At 27.3% G+C, this 18,689-nt stretch overlaps 1 protein-coding gene across 5 annotated transcripts; it reads left to right on the top strand.

Moving 5' to 3' along the window:
• The first annotated feature begins 538 nt into the window (after positions 1-538).
• LOC105252329 (NADPH oxidase 5) lies at positions 539-17,850 on the top strand. 5 transcript variants are annotated; one of them, XM_025412486.1, is made up of 20 exons: positions 539-675; positions 1,472-1,748; positions 7,186-7,280; positions 7,450-7,561; positions 8,332-8,429; positions 8,566-8,686; positions 9,027-9,177; positions 9,371-9,581; positions 10,846-11,072; positions 11,334-11,522; positions 11,779-11,972; positions 12,888-13,209; positions 13,517-13,664; positions 13,850-14,016; positions 14,667-14,820; positions 15,059-15,276; positions 16,479-16,666; positions 16,770-16,979; positions 17,257-17,460; positions 17,604-17,801. In XM_025412486.1, exons 2-20 carry the CDS (start codon positions 1,602-1,604, stop codon positions 17,799-17,801), a joined length of 3,354 nt encoding a protein of 1,117 aa, XP_025268271.1. In that variant the 5' UTR covers positions 539-675; positions 1,472-1,601. The 5 variants fall into 5 exon arrangements, with proteins under 5 accessions (XP_025268271.1, XP_025268272.1, XP_025268275.1 ...); XM_025412487.1 differs by having other exon boundaries at positions 539-735; XM_025412490.1 differs by lacking the exon at positions 539-675 and having other exon boundaries at positions 1,602-1,748; positions 16,770-16,961; positions 17,604-17,850.
• The last annotated feature ends 839 nt before the right edge of the window (positions 17,851-18,689 follow it).

The following is an 18,689-nucleotide window of genomic DNA, read 5'->3' as shown; positions in this document are numbered from 1 at the left end:
TTTCTGTTAGAAGTATTATGAGCAATTTACCATTTAAATACCAATATATATATTTTACAAAGAGCGATAGATTTATTTTTAAAAATTAACATTAATTTCTATAAAACATCTGCGATTCAGGAATTGCAGTAAAACAAGCAAAAAATCTGAGGAAACATCCGAGCGAGTAAGAATACATATTGAGCCATCAATGAAACTCGTTTCTCCGCAAATTTATACGAAACGGAATCCGGTACATTCCTGATAGAAGTCTGGGTCGCACCTGCCAGATGAAAAGAGCAAGAAAGATAGAAACAAAACTCGTGTTACGAATAGGTAGAAGGAAAAGGAGAACATGACAAAGAGAAGGAGGAAGAGAAACATAAGCTTGTCAAAAAGTGAAAGGTTGTCTGTCTCCTCTATCCCCGCACGATCTGAAGTCAGTAGAACCAATTTATCTCCCTTCCCTTTGTATTCCGTCTCCCCTTCTTTCTCTCTTTCTCATACAGTGTCTCCCCCCGTATGATTCGATATGAACGTTACTGGTACCAACACTATTTCAGACAACCGACGACACCATCAACGCGGTGAACGCCGGTTCGTTGATGCCCCGAGGATGATTTTCATTCAAGACTTCTCTCAGTAACACCGAAACGACTTAACGTGGCAATTTCGCTAGTTGATACGCGCGATAAAGTGAGTCTTCATACGCACGTTGAACTAAGGTTTTGTTTTCTTAAGTATCGAAAAAAAGAGGTAGGACTATTATATAAAAATTAATTTTCAGTTGTGATGGAAGCACGATTACAAGTTTTGTTTGGACTTCGATATTAGTTTAAAAGTGAAATGTTTTGTAAAAAAATGGATTTTTCTTAATTAATATAATTACATTATTAATTATATTATTACTGTTTATTAGCAAGGATTTTATAAAAAATTTATTAGCAAGGATTTGATAAAAAAGATAGTTCCAATATTTTATAGTTGCAGAGTAAAGAATCGAAAATTCATGTTATTCGTATATTTACCTGTGTTGTTCCGAATCTCATAAAAAAAATAAACAATAAAAATAAAGCAAAATTTATATTCATTTTTTCATTCGAGACGAAATTTAACTTCTATTAATTACTTTTTATTTTATTAATTTAAATCAACAGTTAAGGTAAAAATAAGAATAGAAAAAAAAGGAAGGGATAAAATGTTAATTCTCTCTTTCTTAAATATTTAATGTTCTCTTTTTATTATTATTTTTATCCAAAAAATGTTAACAAATTATTACAAAAAATTACGTTAACATTAATTTTTTGATTATCACTTCTTTGCTGAATTACGTTTAATTTAATAAGTTACAAATTAATTATAATATAATTATATCTTGAATGTTTATAGATTGTAATTACCTTTGAACTTAAATACAACAACGAAAATTTACAAATTTAACCTTCCATTCACATATTGCGATTGATGCTGTATCATTTGTGTTCCAAACAAGAACGAATAAGGCGAGCGAGAAATGTCAGGAATCTTGTTGATCTCGTGATGAATTGCCAAAGTGGCTCTGATCTCATTTCTTCGGTCGCACCCTCGTTCTTCGCAACACCTGTCACGAATATTATTCAAACATGGAAGAAAATATCAGCTGCATGGAGGAAGAATGCCTGATTGAAAAGAGGAGAGCCATTATCTTAAAGGAGTGTAAGGAAATATTACAGGAAGAAGGATCTGGACGCTATAGCAAGGAAGCCTTTAGAAGACTCTTTCAAGGTCAGGTACGCATATTCTGTTTAATTCAAGTAAACTTAGATAAAAACATTAACAGATGTCATATGATAAAATAGCTTAATTAAAATTAATGATATTATGTAAATTTTTATTTTTTTTTATTTTTGGCGAGCCTTAAATATGGAAATAATATCTGAGAGAAATTTAAAGACCAAAAGAAAAATATAATAGTTTTTACAAAGCTTTCGATTTTAATTTGTGATTTTTTTGTAATGTATAAAATAATTTATTTTAAAAACTTTAAGTTTGCCCCAAAACATGCGTAAATTTTATATAAATAAAATATAAATGGATAAAATCACGATATATAAATTTTTTTAGAATGCATACAAATGTTCGATAAAGTTGTTACGAATTTTCTGAGATGATGAGAAACAGAAATGCCACTTTCATTTATTATAAAATACGAGGCTTATGTAGTAATTTCAGTTTTATGTGACACGGATTAATTTTATGATGGCTTTTTCGATGGTTTCGAAATATCTCAATTAAAATATACGTATTATACAAATAAGTAGAACGTGATTTCGTAGGAAGAAATCGCAATAACACGTAAAAGAATATTGTAACTTACGAGAGAGCAATTATTACGAAATGCAAAAATCATTAAATCGGAAAGCTAAAGATTCGCGCGGGATAGCGACAAAGAAAATACGGTCAAGTAACTCAAATCGTCTGCTGACGTTATATGCATGATTGCAAAAACTCCATTGAATCCATATACAGACTTAATGTCTCATGGTTTAATTGGCTAGACTCTTGAATAAAACTTACCAGATGGAGATACCATTACAGTAACTATATAAAAAGATAATTGACATCTTTTGCGTAGATTTTTGGGAAAGTTTTTATATAAAAGCGGATATTATAAAAAAGTTAGCTGCATTGATAAGTTATATTATCTTCTCACAAACAAAATAATTATCTTAAAATGAAGTTTAGATTTCGATTTTATATCGTAATACTGCAAATTCTAATTTAATTAACCTTTCAATAAACTAATACGACTTTGAAAATATAGTTCTCTATTCTCGTTATATGGTACTTTCTTAAAATGACCATGAGAAATTGCAATTATTGTAATTATTGACTCGCCATCTCACTTTCTTTTGTGAAAAAAGAAGGTTCGCGTGGCACTAGACATGAAACCTCGACATTACATCACTCGAAGATATTGGCTTGTCGAACAATTTGGGTTCTTTTAAAAAAATATTTGTAGATTTTACAATTGACTTTTGACCAATCGCATTTAAATAACAAGATAAGTATAGTATATTAATATTAATATTATAAACATAGTATAAATATTAATTAAGCAACTATTAATTTACTAAAATCATAATTAGATAAAATATACGTTTGATATGTTATAATTAGAAAATTATATAGCTAAGTAAGATGTACGTTTGATACGCGCGTGACAAAAAATTTGTTGTATAAAAAATAATTGAAAATTTAATACAAGCTACTTTCTCAATAAATACATATTAATAAACGAGTTTATTAATATGTATTTTTAAAAGATGTTGATGAATTAATTAATACGGGAATGCGAGACTGGTTTAGAAAATATTGGAGAATAGTGGAAAAATATAACCCGGATTTACTAGCTTTAATATTTTTACTCAAAAATTATTTATATAAGTATTTTTAAGTCAAAAGTTTTAAAACATAATTTCTGGACAGTTTCTTGCGTACATATTTTCCTTGTAACATTTAAAAATATTTTAGAAAAATGCAGGACAAGTAAATATATATATAAGATAAATGTAAAAACTATATATATATATATATATATATATATATATATATATATATATATAGTTCTCACATTTATCTTTAATTAAAAAGAAACCAGTTCTCTCAGACTATTATTGCAGCACGAAAAAAAATGGAGCGAAACTCGATATGGATACTCTATGAGATCGTAATCGCTTAACCAGTCAATCATTTCACACTCCGACAGAAAGCACTGTCATTATACAGGATTTATGTATAATTGTGCAATGCTTACTTGACAAATGCGACCCTTTCTTGTCACTTATATCAAGATACGAAATTTTAATGCTATCGTTTAAGAAGATTTGATGTCTTTATTTATAAAAAATATATCATAAGATAACCATACAGGGTGTCCCAAAAGTCCGGAACCGGTCGAATATTTCATAAACTATGCACTTTAGAAAGAAATGTTTCAGACAAAAGTTGTATGGCTTGAAGGAAGCCATCAGATAGTGGCAATGATTTGACCTTGGAGAGTCATTTGAAGATGACGTAAAGGTCACCTTCAATTTCTTAAATGGAACTCCCTATTTTTTATTAAATATTCTGGTAGCTCACGTCGAGAGTTTTCGAAAACACTATAATTAAGTTAGTTTTCATTAAGTACTTTCCGAATTATGAGGCTTGAAATCATTTCTTAATTTTACATAAACCGTAAAACATCTTGTGAAATATTCATTTTTTGATTATCTTACCTTAATACTTTTATGTACAAAATAATGAGAGGAATCATTTGGTGTAAAGAAAACACATAGTTGTTTTTTCTTTACACCAATTGATTCTTCTCATTATTTTGTACATAAAAGTATAAAGGTAAGATAATCGAAAAATGAATATTTTACAAGATATTTTACGGTTTATATAAAATTAAGAAATGATTTCAAGCCTCATAATTCGGAAAGTAGTAAGTAGTTAATGAAAACTAACTTAATTATAGTGTTTTGGAAAGCTCTCGACGTGAGCTACCAAAATATTTAATAAAAAATAGGGAGTTTTCTTTAAAAAATTGACGGTGATCTTCATGTGACTTTCAAATGACTCTCCCATGTCAAATCATTGCCACTATCTGATGGCCCTCTTCAAGCCATACAACTTTTGTCTGAAACATTTCTTTCTAAAGTGGATAATTTATGAAATATTCGACGGGCCCGGGACTTTTGGGACACCTTGTATATGTTGCTTTCTCATTTAAAAATTATATCTTTATGCGAAATCAACATTGCTCTGGGATAAAGTTTCAATTGGTTTATGCATAACATAACTTTCAATTATAAGAAGATCTTGCCAAATAAGAAAAGCTACAACATAGGCGATGAGATTTCCTTATCGGAGCTGAAATATTTTCGGCTGAGATTTGCAATCTCGAGTCATTTGCAATCATCTTCTTTGTAAGATCGTGATCAGTAATGAGTACACGTTCGAGAATCCGCGTAAGAAAAGGAGACCCGAAGCGGCGATGACGATACGATCGAGTGTCTCTATCGACGGCCTCCCGGTTTCGATCAAGGTGGCCGATCGCTCCAGGCGGAAGGCCTTGATACCCCGAGCGCCTCCCGGTCGCTTGGGACCGATTAATCGATCGTCGAGACTAATGATAGAACATAGTATCTCCGTTAAAGCCGACACTTCGTTTACTAAACCATCCATTAACCCTTTAACCGCCATCGGCATCAAATACGCTATCGGCGATCGTTATCGATCGAGTATCTTTAAATACCGATTTATACCGATACACCGATTATTAAAACGTTTAGCGTCATAGCGTCATATTTTTTAATGTTGAAATTTAATTGAATGAAAAATATAAAAATAGAAGGTTTATAACTTAATTAGTTAAAGTTAGAGACTTGAGAAAAAAAGATTCATTTTTTTTACAATTTGATTACATAATTCCTTTTGAATAAATATTAAAATACATGTTAATATTATTATAAAAATTATACATATGATGATTTAAATACAATTAATTATGATCATACGTAAACATTTATATTATAAAATGTATACATCATATGATATGAGATGATAGTCTATAAATATTTATGATTATATCATTAAACAGAGATACATACATTTTATACACATGTTTCTAATGTTATCTAGCAATATTGACGTTCTTTGAAATATCTTTGTTCAAAATTATATTAAAAAAATAATTAGATTGTTACCTCAAATCTATATAATTATTATGATTGATTACTATCTTTTTTACTACCTTTAATAACTAATAAGAGAAATAAATTAAGAATGAATGATTAGACATAAAATTAGACATTCCTTTCTCTCATCGCTTATTTTAACAACCGGATGCAAATACCGTTATAGCGTCATATTTACAATGTGTAAAATTCCATTTCTTGTCTGTTGCATGAATAAGATATTAGAATTTTTACTTGACGTATATTTAATTCGATTTGTTTTATTCATCTTTTTTAATAATGAAATATTTTCCCAAAAATTTTGAAAGCACTATTTATGTTATACAAATATATGAATATTTTATATTTAATTCTAAATTCAATTTCTTATTTTTGCACAAGTATTTTTCCACAATTTAAATAATTAATACGTCTATTTGGGGTTTTTTATTTTATAATAGCTTTTTATTTCTAAATTTGTATAAAATAGAACTCTAAAAAGAATCATATTCTTTATAATTTAATATAAAATACTAAAGTAACATAAAAATATACATAAATATATATAAGATTAAATTCTTTTTCAAGCAAAGTCTATTTTGAATTTAAATGAACCGAAAATGTTAGAGTAAAGACATTTAAAGGATCTGTCAGTAAAACTGAATAATGATTTAGGTGCAACCTGCATACATTACATTCACTAACTCATGAGATTGGGATATGTTTCTGGATCTTGTACATACCGAGGGAGTGCATGCAGTGTAATCTCTCATGACATTGACCTATTTCTTGATGATCAAGACTGAAATACACACGTGTGTATAGTCCGTCGACATGATGATCGATACGTGTCATATTGATGCTAAAGTTGATGCCGTCATATATATATATATACCTGAGGCTAGAATTTTAATAAATAGGTTTTCATTATCACACATTAACTTTGTCCCAGATATGCATTACATACGCATCAGTATAGAAGATACATTTCAAAATTTGCATTTAAATATGCAATCTTTAAAATGGTCTGTATAATATAACATGTACAAATTTCTCATTTAGATGACAAGTAGGTATATGTTGAAGCATTTATATATATACAAAGTAGTATTATTAATTTTTTTAATAAACTAAAATTAATTAAAATTAAAATCAATTAAAATTTTCTCAGAAATTGTAACATTTATCCACCTTTATTACATGCACAATCTTCAATAAAAAATTTAAATATTTTAAATTTGTTGTATTACATGATTCATTCTGAATATACGTATTGTATTTAATATAATATGTATTATACAATATGATATAAAACTATATTAATTAAACTTTTGTTGCTAAATTAATAAACATTAATTGGTAAGGCATTAGATTTTAAATATTTTATTAAAATATAATGTAAAACTATAAGGATAATAAATTTGTTTAAAAATTTATTTAAAAATTTTGCGATGAATAAATTGACATTTGCACATTACTTATAAAATTCATCAATATCTTCCAGGTACTTCTTAAGAAATTATTTATACTATTTGATCAAGATCGTGATGAATTACTAAAGCAGGAGGAATGGATAGAATTTCTCAAAGGAAGGCTGACGTAAGAATGATTTTCCATTTATAAATATTCCCGCGTATATTTTCATAAGTGATAATTTTTCAATATATATACTTTTAGATAAAGTCGTATATATTAAATATATATTTTATACTTGTTTAATTCTATGTTATTTTTATCAATTTTATTTATCAATTTTATTATTTCTCAGAAACGAGAAGCAAAATGATTTTGTCGATCAAATCGAAAGTGTAGCATATGTATTATGCGGGGAGAATCCAGTAAACTTCCTCAATTTTCAACAGATTTTTTATACCAAAGGGGTAAGTTGTATTATTTTTATATATTGTTGTAATCTATTTTTTAAATACTTTACGATATAATACATTTTAGACATATTTCTCCTATATACCTCTAATAAATAAAACCATTTCAATATGATTTAATAAAGAAAACGTGAATTACGTCTATTAATTATTAAGACAATATAATTATTGAATTAATTAGTTATTTAATTAGTTATTTAATTAATATAGTTTAATATATAAATATAACAAACAGTCAAAGAAAATTTAATTATCATTAATATATAATTATTATAATTTACTATTAATTATTATAATTTACTATTAATTATTATAATTTACTTATTATTATTATAAATATTAATAAACGACGAAGAAACACAGTTAAGAATAACTAGTCAAAGATGTGATTATAGTGTGATGTATTTTTATGGACACGTTTATAGAGATACTTTGTTCGCGTTTCTTTACAGATCGAAAAATAAATATATTAACAATAAACTATTAATATTGTGTTACACACATTTATATGTGTGTGTGTGTGTGTGTGTGTGTGTGTGTGTGTGTGTGTGTGTGTGTACAATTTTTTTGTATTTCTTGACAAAGATAAACAAAAAAGATCTTTTCTAAAAGTTGTCTCAGGAGAGAAACCGTTAAATTACAAGTGTGCTTATATTAAAAATGTACCGTTCAACTTTTCGTTTCTTCGAGAAACGAATTCAAGAAGTTAACGTTTTGTATCAGATACATTTTACATTCGATTTAAGAGTGCCTTTCACATGTTACAGATCGTGGATAAACTGTTCCGTTTAATCGATCAAGAGAACTCAGGATACGTAATGTCAGCCCAAATCATGGAGTTTATATCTGGCGTGAGTAATACCAGGTAATACGCTTATTATATAAAATTACAGAGATTTATTATCCTTGTTTTCATGATATTAAGTGTTTTTTAAGCTTCTTAATTTCGTTAACTTTCGAACGTTGTGTGTTAATCAATTCAATATTTATTGTCTTGTCAGACCACGTGCTGGTTTCGATAAAGGAAATCTCGAATGGCTCGAAAAAATATTTAAACAGACTGTTGGGAATGAGAGGGAAATACGGCGCGAAGAATTTAACACAATTGTTACTTCGAAGAACGTAGGCAGGAAACATAAGTATTTTTTATTTCAAACGTGCAGATATCATTTTTTTCGAAATCTTCGTTATTTTAGTTACGTTTTCTTGCGAGTTTTTTTAATGCTTTGTTTATATTTATTGCTTCTTCCATATTTATATAATCTACTATGTAAGCAAGTTTGCATACATCGATAGCATAAAATTTTATATTTAAATGAAATAAATGATAAATTTATTATAATATTAATTTATATTATTATATAAATTATTATATAATTTATTTATAATATTAATTTATATTATATTATTAATTATAATAAGGAATTACTTATAATATTTATTTATCTTAATTAATTTTTAGCCATTCTTCACCGACAGAGTCTTTCAAATATTTGACAAGGACAATTCTGGTACGATATCGCTTCAAGAATTTGTGGATGCTATGCATCAATTCGCTGGAAAGTCTCCGGACGATAAAATTAGATTCCTTTTCAAAGTTTACGATATCGATGGTAATTATCGATTATGAGTTATTTATTCAAGCAAAATATTTATTAATTTTGGCAAAAGATTTGCAAAAGAATTAGAATGGATTTGAAAAATTAGAATTTTTTTTTTATATTTTTTTATATTTTTAGAGAAAGATATTTTTATCTGTAAATAAATTGTTTTCATTATTCCACATTTTTTCAAAAATAATAAAAGGCGATGGATTGATACAACTTCGCGAGCTGGAACATGTGATGAGAGCATGTATGGAAGAAAATGGAATGAAATTCAGCGACGAACAAATCGAAGATCTAACAATCGCTCTCTTCGAAGATGCTGATCAGGATAACAGAGGAGCGATCACTTTTGAAGCTCTAAAAAGGCAATTAGAGAAACATGATGGTCTGCTGGAAAATCTCTCTATCAGGTTAGATGAAAAATTATAAGATATATAAATTATATATATATAATGTATAAATATATATATATATATATATATATACATATACATATATATATATATTTATATATATGCATATACAAGGTGTCCCAAAAGTCCCGGACCGGGGCTCGAATATTTCATAAACTATGCACTTTAAAAAGAAATGTTTCAGACAAAAGTTGTATGGCTTGAAGGGAGCCATCAGATAGTGGCAATGATTTGACCTTGGAGAGTCATTTGAAAGTCACGTGAAAATCACTGTCAATTTCTTAAACAAAACTTTCTATTTTTTATTACATATTCGTGTAGCTTATCTCGAGAGCTTTCCAAAACACTATAATAAAGCATTTCTTCATTGAGTACTTTTCGAGTTATGAGGCTTGAAATCATTTCTTAATTTTGCATAAACCATAAAATATCTAGTAAAATATTCATTTTTCAATTATCTTACCTTAATACTTTTATGTACAAAATAATCAAAGGAATCAATTGGTGTAAAGAAAACATATAGTTGTTTTAAAAAAAAATATGTAATTGTTAATTGCAAATTACATATTTTTTCTTAAAAATAACTATGTTTTTTCTTTACACCAATTGATTCCTCTCATTATTTTGTACATAAAAGTACTGAGGTAAGATAATCGAAAAATGAATATTTTACAAGATATTTTACGGTTTATGTAAAATTAAGAAATGATTTCAAGCCTCATAATTCGGAAAGTACTTAATGAAAACTAACTTAATTATAGTGTTTTGGAAAGCTCTCGACGTGAGCTACCAGAATATGTAATAAAAAATAGGGAGTTTTGTTTAAAAAATTGACGGTGATCTTTACGTGACGTTTCTTTCAAATGACTCTCCCATGTCAAATTGCCACTATCTGATGTTCCCCTTCAAGCGATACAACTTTTGTCTGAAACATTTCTTTCTAAAGTGGATAATTTATGAAATATTCGACCGGTCCGGGACTTTTGGGACACCCTGTATATATATATATATATATATAAATTATTATATTAATTATGTATTTAATTATATATATATATATATTAATTAATATATTAATTATATATATATATATATATATATATATATATAATTAATTTAAAAAATATAAAAACATAATAAAATTCTAAAAAAGTTTATTTAATTTAAAATTTTATAAAATTTATTATTGATTACTGAAGCAAATTTCAATTATTAATAAATTTTTTGAATTAAAGCAAATATTAAACATAAAAAATCGCAGCATAGATCGATGGTTAGTACCACCACAACCGAAAGCAAAAGAAAAATCCGTTTTGGGAATATTTTCGTCTCTTCGCCCATATCAATTCACAAAGCCATATATGAAGAACAATTATGTCTACATCGCTTTTATTTCAATATTCGCCTTCATCAACGTGGCTTTGTTCGTCTCTCGTCTCTATGAATACCGAAATTATAACGGCTATGTGATGATCGCGCGTGCATGTGGTAAGAAAAGTATAATAATATATAGAAATACATAACAATATAAAGTTAATTTGTTTTAGATATTTAAATGTATCATATAAATGTAATACATTTATTCTAACAATTTGTTTTATATAGATACAAATGTTTTAATGAGTTTGTAGTCATTATTTTCAAACAATTGGTTATTTAATATCAAGTTAAATTTTTGTCTATGTTTTTAAAAGAGAGGACAATGTAAAAAGATTTAGAACTAAACTGATGTAAAATATTTCATTTTAGGACAATGTCTGAACTTTGACTGCACATTTATCCTAATTTTGATGCTGCGCCAATGCATTACATTCCTGCGAACACATGGTTTTAACTCTATAGTGCCTCTAGATCATCACATATATCTCCATAAAGTGACAGGAATATCGATTGGAATTTTTAGCATTATACATACTTTGATGCATCTTATTTACTGCGGTATAAAATAATTTTTTTTTATTTAGTTATACATCTATCATTTATTTTTTAAGTTTTAAATTAGATTATATGTTATACATAAATCTTAGAACTTAGAACTTAAAAAATAAATTTTTTCTTAACAGAAAAACCGAAATCACGATTTATTTCTTATTATATTCAATTAAATTTAATATTATAATTAATAATAATTATATTCAATTAAATTTAAAATTATAATTAATAATAATTATATCTAATTACATATTAATCATAGGTACGGTGATCATAAAAGACGAGAAAATGAATAGCGATAATTATACAATGTTCGAATGGTTATTGACGAGTCGGCCTGGATATTTTGGTTTGGTGGCAGGCAGTGCGTATCCAACTGGAGTAGTTCTGCTTATTATACTTGTCATTATGACAGTGTGTTCCATGGCATTTGTACGGCGTGGAGGTTGTTTTGAGGTATTATTATTTTATAAAAATATTTTCATTTTTTAATTCAAAAATATTAATTTGTTAGATTATATATATATATATATATATATATATATATCTTTTTTATCATTCTTTTATAACAATCAGTGTTTGCTGTAGATAATTTCAAAATTATCTAGATAAAGGTAAAGATAAAAATCCGTAAATTTATTTTAGATGAGATAACGATGATTTTGCTTTTACTTAATCTAGATGAAAAATGAGATGATTATTGCGATAATTTAGATTAATTATGTAGATATTTTTGTTTATTTTATAAGACTATATTTGAAGAAAATATTTGAAAAAAATGTGATGCAGATTATAAATGGGATAAAATCATAAACACATATTCTTTCTCTTTTCCTAAAGAATATTTAAATAATAACAAAAAGGTATATATATAAATGATATGATAAATATTTATTTATTAATTTATATTTATAATATATTTATAATATATTAATAATGTAATAATCAATGTGTAACAATACATATATTATTTTTATAAAATATACATTAATGCATTGCACAAATTTAAGTAAAACAAGTACAAGTAAGTAAATTTAAATAAAAATGAACAGAATGAAAAAGACTCGACGGCGTTCTTTTTTTATTTTAAGTTATTAAGTTTTAAGTTTCTCAAAAATTTTAGATATTTTAGATAGATTTTTAGAAACTTGCCTGGAAAACTCTTTTGCATAATGAAAACGTCATCTTAAACAATTTTTAGATAAGATGACATATATTTTTTATCTAAGATAAAGATAAAGATACTTTGTATTTTTTCATCTAGTTAAAGATAAAAATGATCCATTTCTTTATCTAAATAATTATCTAGATAATTTTATCTAGATACCAGCAAACACTGATAACAATTCCACAATTTTTTATCTATAATAGATATTTTATTGGTCTCATCTGCTGTACATACCGTTCTGGATTTTATTGATCTTTCATTGCCCAAATTTTTGGAAATGGTTCGTTGTCCCGGGCGTGATATACTTGGTAGAAAAAATTCGTCGATTGATGTGGTTACGTTCGCAGCGTGGCAAAACATACATAAGTTCCGGTCTCTTGTTACCTTCGAAGGTGACTCACTTGGTCATCAAGAGACCACTTCATTTCCACTTTCACCCCGGTGATTATGTATTCGTTAATATCCCGGTGATAGCAAGATATGAGTGGCATCCTTTTACCATTAGCAGTGCTCCGGAACAGGAAGGTAAATTGTTTTTTGCAATTTTATATTGATCAAATCTGAAAGTAATTTTCTTAAAATTATTATTATTACTGAAGTAATAATTGAATATAAAATGTACGATTCAAATGTACTTCTCGATATAGTTAAGTCTACAGTTGTGCAATTTTTTTTAGTTTATTCTATTTTTAATCCTTTTATATTAAAATTGCATTATTAAAATATTTTTAACGCGCAGGTTATGCTCTTTATTGTTAATAAAAAACAAACTTATTTATACATGATAATTATATCAGAGGAAACTCAATATCTCTATAATATTTTTGCACAGATTACATGTGGTTACACATTCGTGCAGTCGGTGAATGGACCAACAGTCTGTATTCATACTTTGAAAAAGAGCAAATAAAGTTGCATCGCGGCGATATCTTACTTGTCGAAAACTGCGATAATACAAATACTCCTCGGAAGAAATCCTCGTAAGTTTGCTGGTTTAAAAATATTTATGCAAAGATACACGGAAATAATGTTTGTACATAAAACTCAATATAAAAAGTATAATTATTCCTAATAATTAATAATTATTCCTAATAATTAAATTGCCACGCTATTAATAATTAATTGATTATCGCATATTGTATAAGTTTATATCTTTCATCATAAGATTCCTTGGTGGCAAGAAACCACTTATTACAAGACAGAAACCTTCAACAGAGTCGGTAGCTCATGCTCATGGTCTTGATAATCCTACGTTTGTATCCGCTGATGTGACGAACACCATATTACATACACCTATTAGTAACCAATCTACATATTTAAAAACTCCAGAAAGTAAGATTCGTATACTTAATAACAATTAACATTTTATTATATTATATGTATTATTTGTATATATTTTATATACAGAGTGTCCCAAAAGTCCCGGACCGGTCGAATATTTCATAAACTATGCACTTTAGAAAGAAATGTTTCAGACAAAAGTTGTATGGCTTGAAGGGAACCATCAGATAGTGACAATGATTTGACCTTGGAGAGTCATTTGAAAGTCACGTGAAGATCACCGTCAATTTCTTAAACAAAACTCCCTATTTTTTACTAATATTCTGGTAGCTCACGTCGAGAGATTTCCAAAACATTATAATTAAGTATTTCTTCATTGAGTACTTTTCGAGTTATGAGGCTTGAAATCATTTCTTAATTTTGCATAAACCCTTCAAGCCATACAACTTTTGTCTGAAACATTTTTTCCTATAATCAAAATTAAAAAAGTTATTCGGGAGCATCGATTAAAATGGGACACCCTGTATATTATTGTTTTATATATTATTGTTTTTTTCCAAAAAAACAATACTGTTAAGATTAAATTTATTATTTCTATTAATCATGTTAATAAAGCCGTGTTATTATTAATAATAAGTTTATATAATAAAATATATATTATACAACTAATATTAAATTACACATAAATTTAATTAACATAGATACGTTGGAATTAAATAAGGGGTGGATGGATATGTCTGCGAGAAGAGATAGAAGACTCCATCGATTACTTCTTGATAGCAAAATGCCGCTTGAAAAATCACATTCGATGCCAGATATGCAGACAAAGAATAAGAAAAAAGAACGACTGAGGGCGTAAGTAAATTTATAATATATAAAACATTTTAACTTACTTTTGAAAAGTTATTTTCTTATCTTATTATTTCTTCATTATGATTAATTCTCTAAATATTTTATTGAATTAATATTGTAAATAATTAATATTGTATATGCTTTTTTTTACTATCATCATATAATGATCTCTGAAAATATTAGTCTCTTAAAGCAGCTTATATATTATGATATATGAAATATATGTATAATGTTTATCTAGACTTCGTGATTACATGAGATCAGAATCAGAGAGAAGTTTTGATGAGTGCCAGATGAAACGTGCACGGTTGAAATCATTGGGCTTAGCTTATTTGAGTCCGCAGAATAAATCATTAGCTCAAAGCTTCCGGTATATGCGGACGAAACCAACTATCATCGCTTTCAAAACACCTAGTCTCGAAACGTGTGATTACGAACTCGATATATCTTCGAATGTTGGTAAGTTGTGCGGTAAAAATTTATAATATTTATTTGAAGATATAATATGTAAGACAAAAAAAATTTCTTCTAAAAATATTGTAAAATACAATAATGATATTCTATAATAATAATAATTATAACAAATTAATCATTATTATTTATTATAACAAACTAATAATTAATATTACCTATATTAATTAATGGTTGATTAATTTATTGCAAATGATTTAGAATATGTTTTTATATGTGTTAATCTGTTGATATACAGAGTGTCCCAAAAGTCCCGGACCGGTCGAATATTTCATAAACTATGCACTTTAGAAAGAAATGTTTCAGACAAAAGTTGTATGGCTTGAAGGGGGCCATCAGACAGTGGCAATGATTTGACATGGGAGAGTCATTTGAAAGAAACGTCACGTGAAGATCACCGTCAATTTCTTAAATGGAACTCCCTATTTTTTATTAAATATTCTGGTAGCTCACGTCGAGAGCTTTCCAAAACACTATAATTAAGTTAGTTTTCATTAAGTACTTTCTGAATTATGAGGCTTGAAATCATCTTAATTTTACATAAACCGTAAAATATCTTGTAAAATATTCATTTTTCGATTATCTTACCTTAGTACTTTTATGTACAAAATAATGAGAGGAATCAATTGGTGTAAAGAAAAAACATAGTTATTTTTAAAAAAAAATATGTAATTTGCAATTAACAATTACATATTTTTTTTTAAAACAACTATATGTTTTCTTTACACCAATTGATTCCTCTGATTATTTCGTACATAAAAGTATTAAGGTAAGATAATTGAAAAATGAATATTTTACTTGATATTTTATGGCTTTAAAATTAAGAAATGATTTCAAGCCTCATAACTCGAAAAGTACTCAATGAAGAAATACTTTATTATAGTTTTTTGGAAAGCTCTCGAGATAAGCTACACGAATATGTAATAAAAAGTAGGGAGTTCTATTTAAGAAATTGAAGGTGACCTTTACGTCACCTCTCTGAGGTCAAATTACTCGTATTACCACTATCTGATAGCCCCCTTCAAGCCATACAACTTTTGTCTAAAACATTTCTTTCTAAAGTGCATAGTTTATGAAATATTCGACCGGTCCGGGACTTTTGGGATACCCTGTATATCGTTACCATAAAAATAATTTGCAATGCAAATTTTTACATAATATTTTTATTCGTTACGTGGTTGTTTGTACAGCGTCAAATGCGAATGCGAATGGAAATGAAATGCTTACCACACCTATAATGGCTATGGAGATTGCGGCAGAAGAAGGAAGATTGAGGAAAGCTTTTAATGAAGTTGTAGATAGTTCAGAGAGTTTAGATTTGAAATCCGAAAGTTCTTCTCACACGCCCATAAATTATCCCGTTGGAAAACCATTGGAGGTAAAGATCTTTTTCCCATTCTTATATAGGCTTTCTCGCTAATTTTATGATTTTAATTAATAAACATAAATTGCCTCGTACAAATAATATCTCGTTTTTGAAGATCTTTTTGGATGGTCCTTATGGGGCACCGTCGAGCCACATATTTCGTGCGCAACATGCTATTTTAATTGGCACAGGAATTGGAGTTACACCTTTCGCCTCTATATTACAATCAATTATGCATCGATACTGGAAAGCGAGACACACTTGTCCAAAATGCTCGTTTTCCTGGGCCAGTGAAATTCCGCCTACTGTAATGAATTTACGAAAAGTATATACACTCTAACATTTTAATTCCCATTCATTTATCAATTTTGGAATAAACTTTATATGAGTTTTTATTGATGAACAACGTTTAACATATATTTGTGATAGTAAATTATTCTAATAATGTATGTGCAATAATAAGCAAATATCTGTAAAACAAATCTCAAAATTCTATTGCTAAATATATCAGAAAAAAATTGTCTAATTATATTTATTATCGTCATATTTGTTGATTCGCTCATATTTGTATTAAGTTTTCGAATCTAAAAAATATTTTATAGGTGGACTTCTTTTGGATTAATCGCGATCAACGTTCGTTTGAATGGTTCGTTAACTTGTTGTCACAACTCGAAATGGAACAGGCCGAGTTAGGGATCACCATGGAACGTTTTTTGGAGATGCATATGTACATCACAAGCGCATTGCAAAAGAATGATATGAAAGCGGTCGGTTTGCAGTTAGCGATGGATCTTCTGCACGAAAAGGTTAGATATATCATAATTATTTCGGGAGTTTATAAATGATTAAGTCTCAAATTTATATTAGCAATATTTTAATAAGTGATTAAATTTGATTAATTTTATTTTTGATTACCATTATATTATTTCTTATTATATTATTTAATTAGGAGAAACGAGATCTTATCACAGGTTTGAAAACCAGAACAAACGCAGGTCGTCCCAATTGGGATAAGGTTTTCAAGCAATTACAAGATAAAAAGAAAGGAAAAATTACTGTTTTTTATTGCGGGCCGCCGCAGCTCGCTAGAATTCTTCGATACAAATGCGATCAGTTTGGATTTTGCTTTAGAAAGGAATCTTTCTGATATCTCAGAGGAGAAGATTCGATAACTGTATTACAAAATGTATGAGAAATGTTAAAAATGGTTTATTATTTGTCATACTTTTGTATTATTTACACAAATTATAATTATGTATAATAATTGTATTTTAATAAATTATTTTTTGTGATTTTAATATGTATACTCACAAATAATATTTCTGTCGCATTTTTAATTTAAAACGTTTTTTCAACATTTATCATTTTATGTAGTCAGAAATGATTTCGGCTGTTATTAATTCTATATATATTTCTTAATTTTTATATCTTTTATATCTTAATCAATGTCTTTCATCATTCTAGCTGTTTCATGTAAAATCCAAATAGTCATCAAAATAAATAGAAAATGCATTTGTCGTTCTGTCATAATTTAATAAAATTAATTTTCCGTTATTCTCTCATTTTATATCGTCGAAAAAGAAAATTATTTACATCTTCCGTTTATGTTGTTTTCTCAGATTATTATAAATTTTAAATCTAATTATATGGATCATTTTATATGGATAAAATTAAACATTTTTGACTAAAGTTTCACACATAAATTTCTCTAAATCAAAATTAGTTGCCAACTTCGCATTATTGATGAAAACGAAACATCATCGATTTGATATAAGTGTGAAGAACATAAAAAGAGAGGATAGAAGAAAGATAAATTAAACGTTATGAAAAAAAGATTAAAAATTGTTAGGAAGACATTTTTTAAAAATAAACAAAATATTTTTATTCTCTTATTATTTTATTATTTATATATTTTATTATAAATTAATTTTCCGTTATTCTCTCATTTTATATCATCAAAAAAGAAAATTGTTTACATCTTCCGTTTATGTTGTTTTCTCAGATTATTATAAATTTTAAATCTAATTATATAGAT

The sequence above is a fragment of the Camponotus floridanus genome, unplaced genomic scaffold, assembly GCF_003227725.1.
Source record: "Camponotus floridanus strain SB8 unplaced genomic scaffold, Cflo_v7.5 scaffold51, whole genome shotgun sequence".
Lineage (NCBI taxonomy): Eukaryota > Metazoa > Arthropoda > Insecta > Hymenoptera > Formicidae > Camponotus > Camponotus floridanus.
This window is presented reverse-complemented; position numbering and strand designations above follow the sequence as displayed.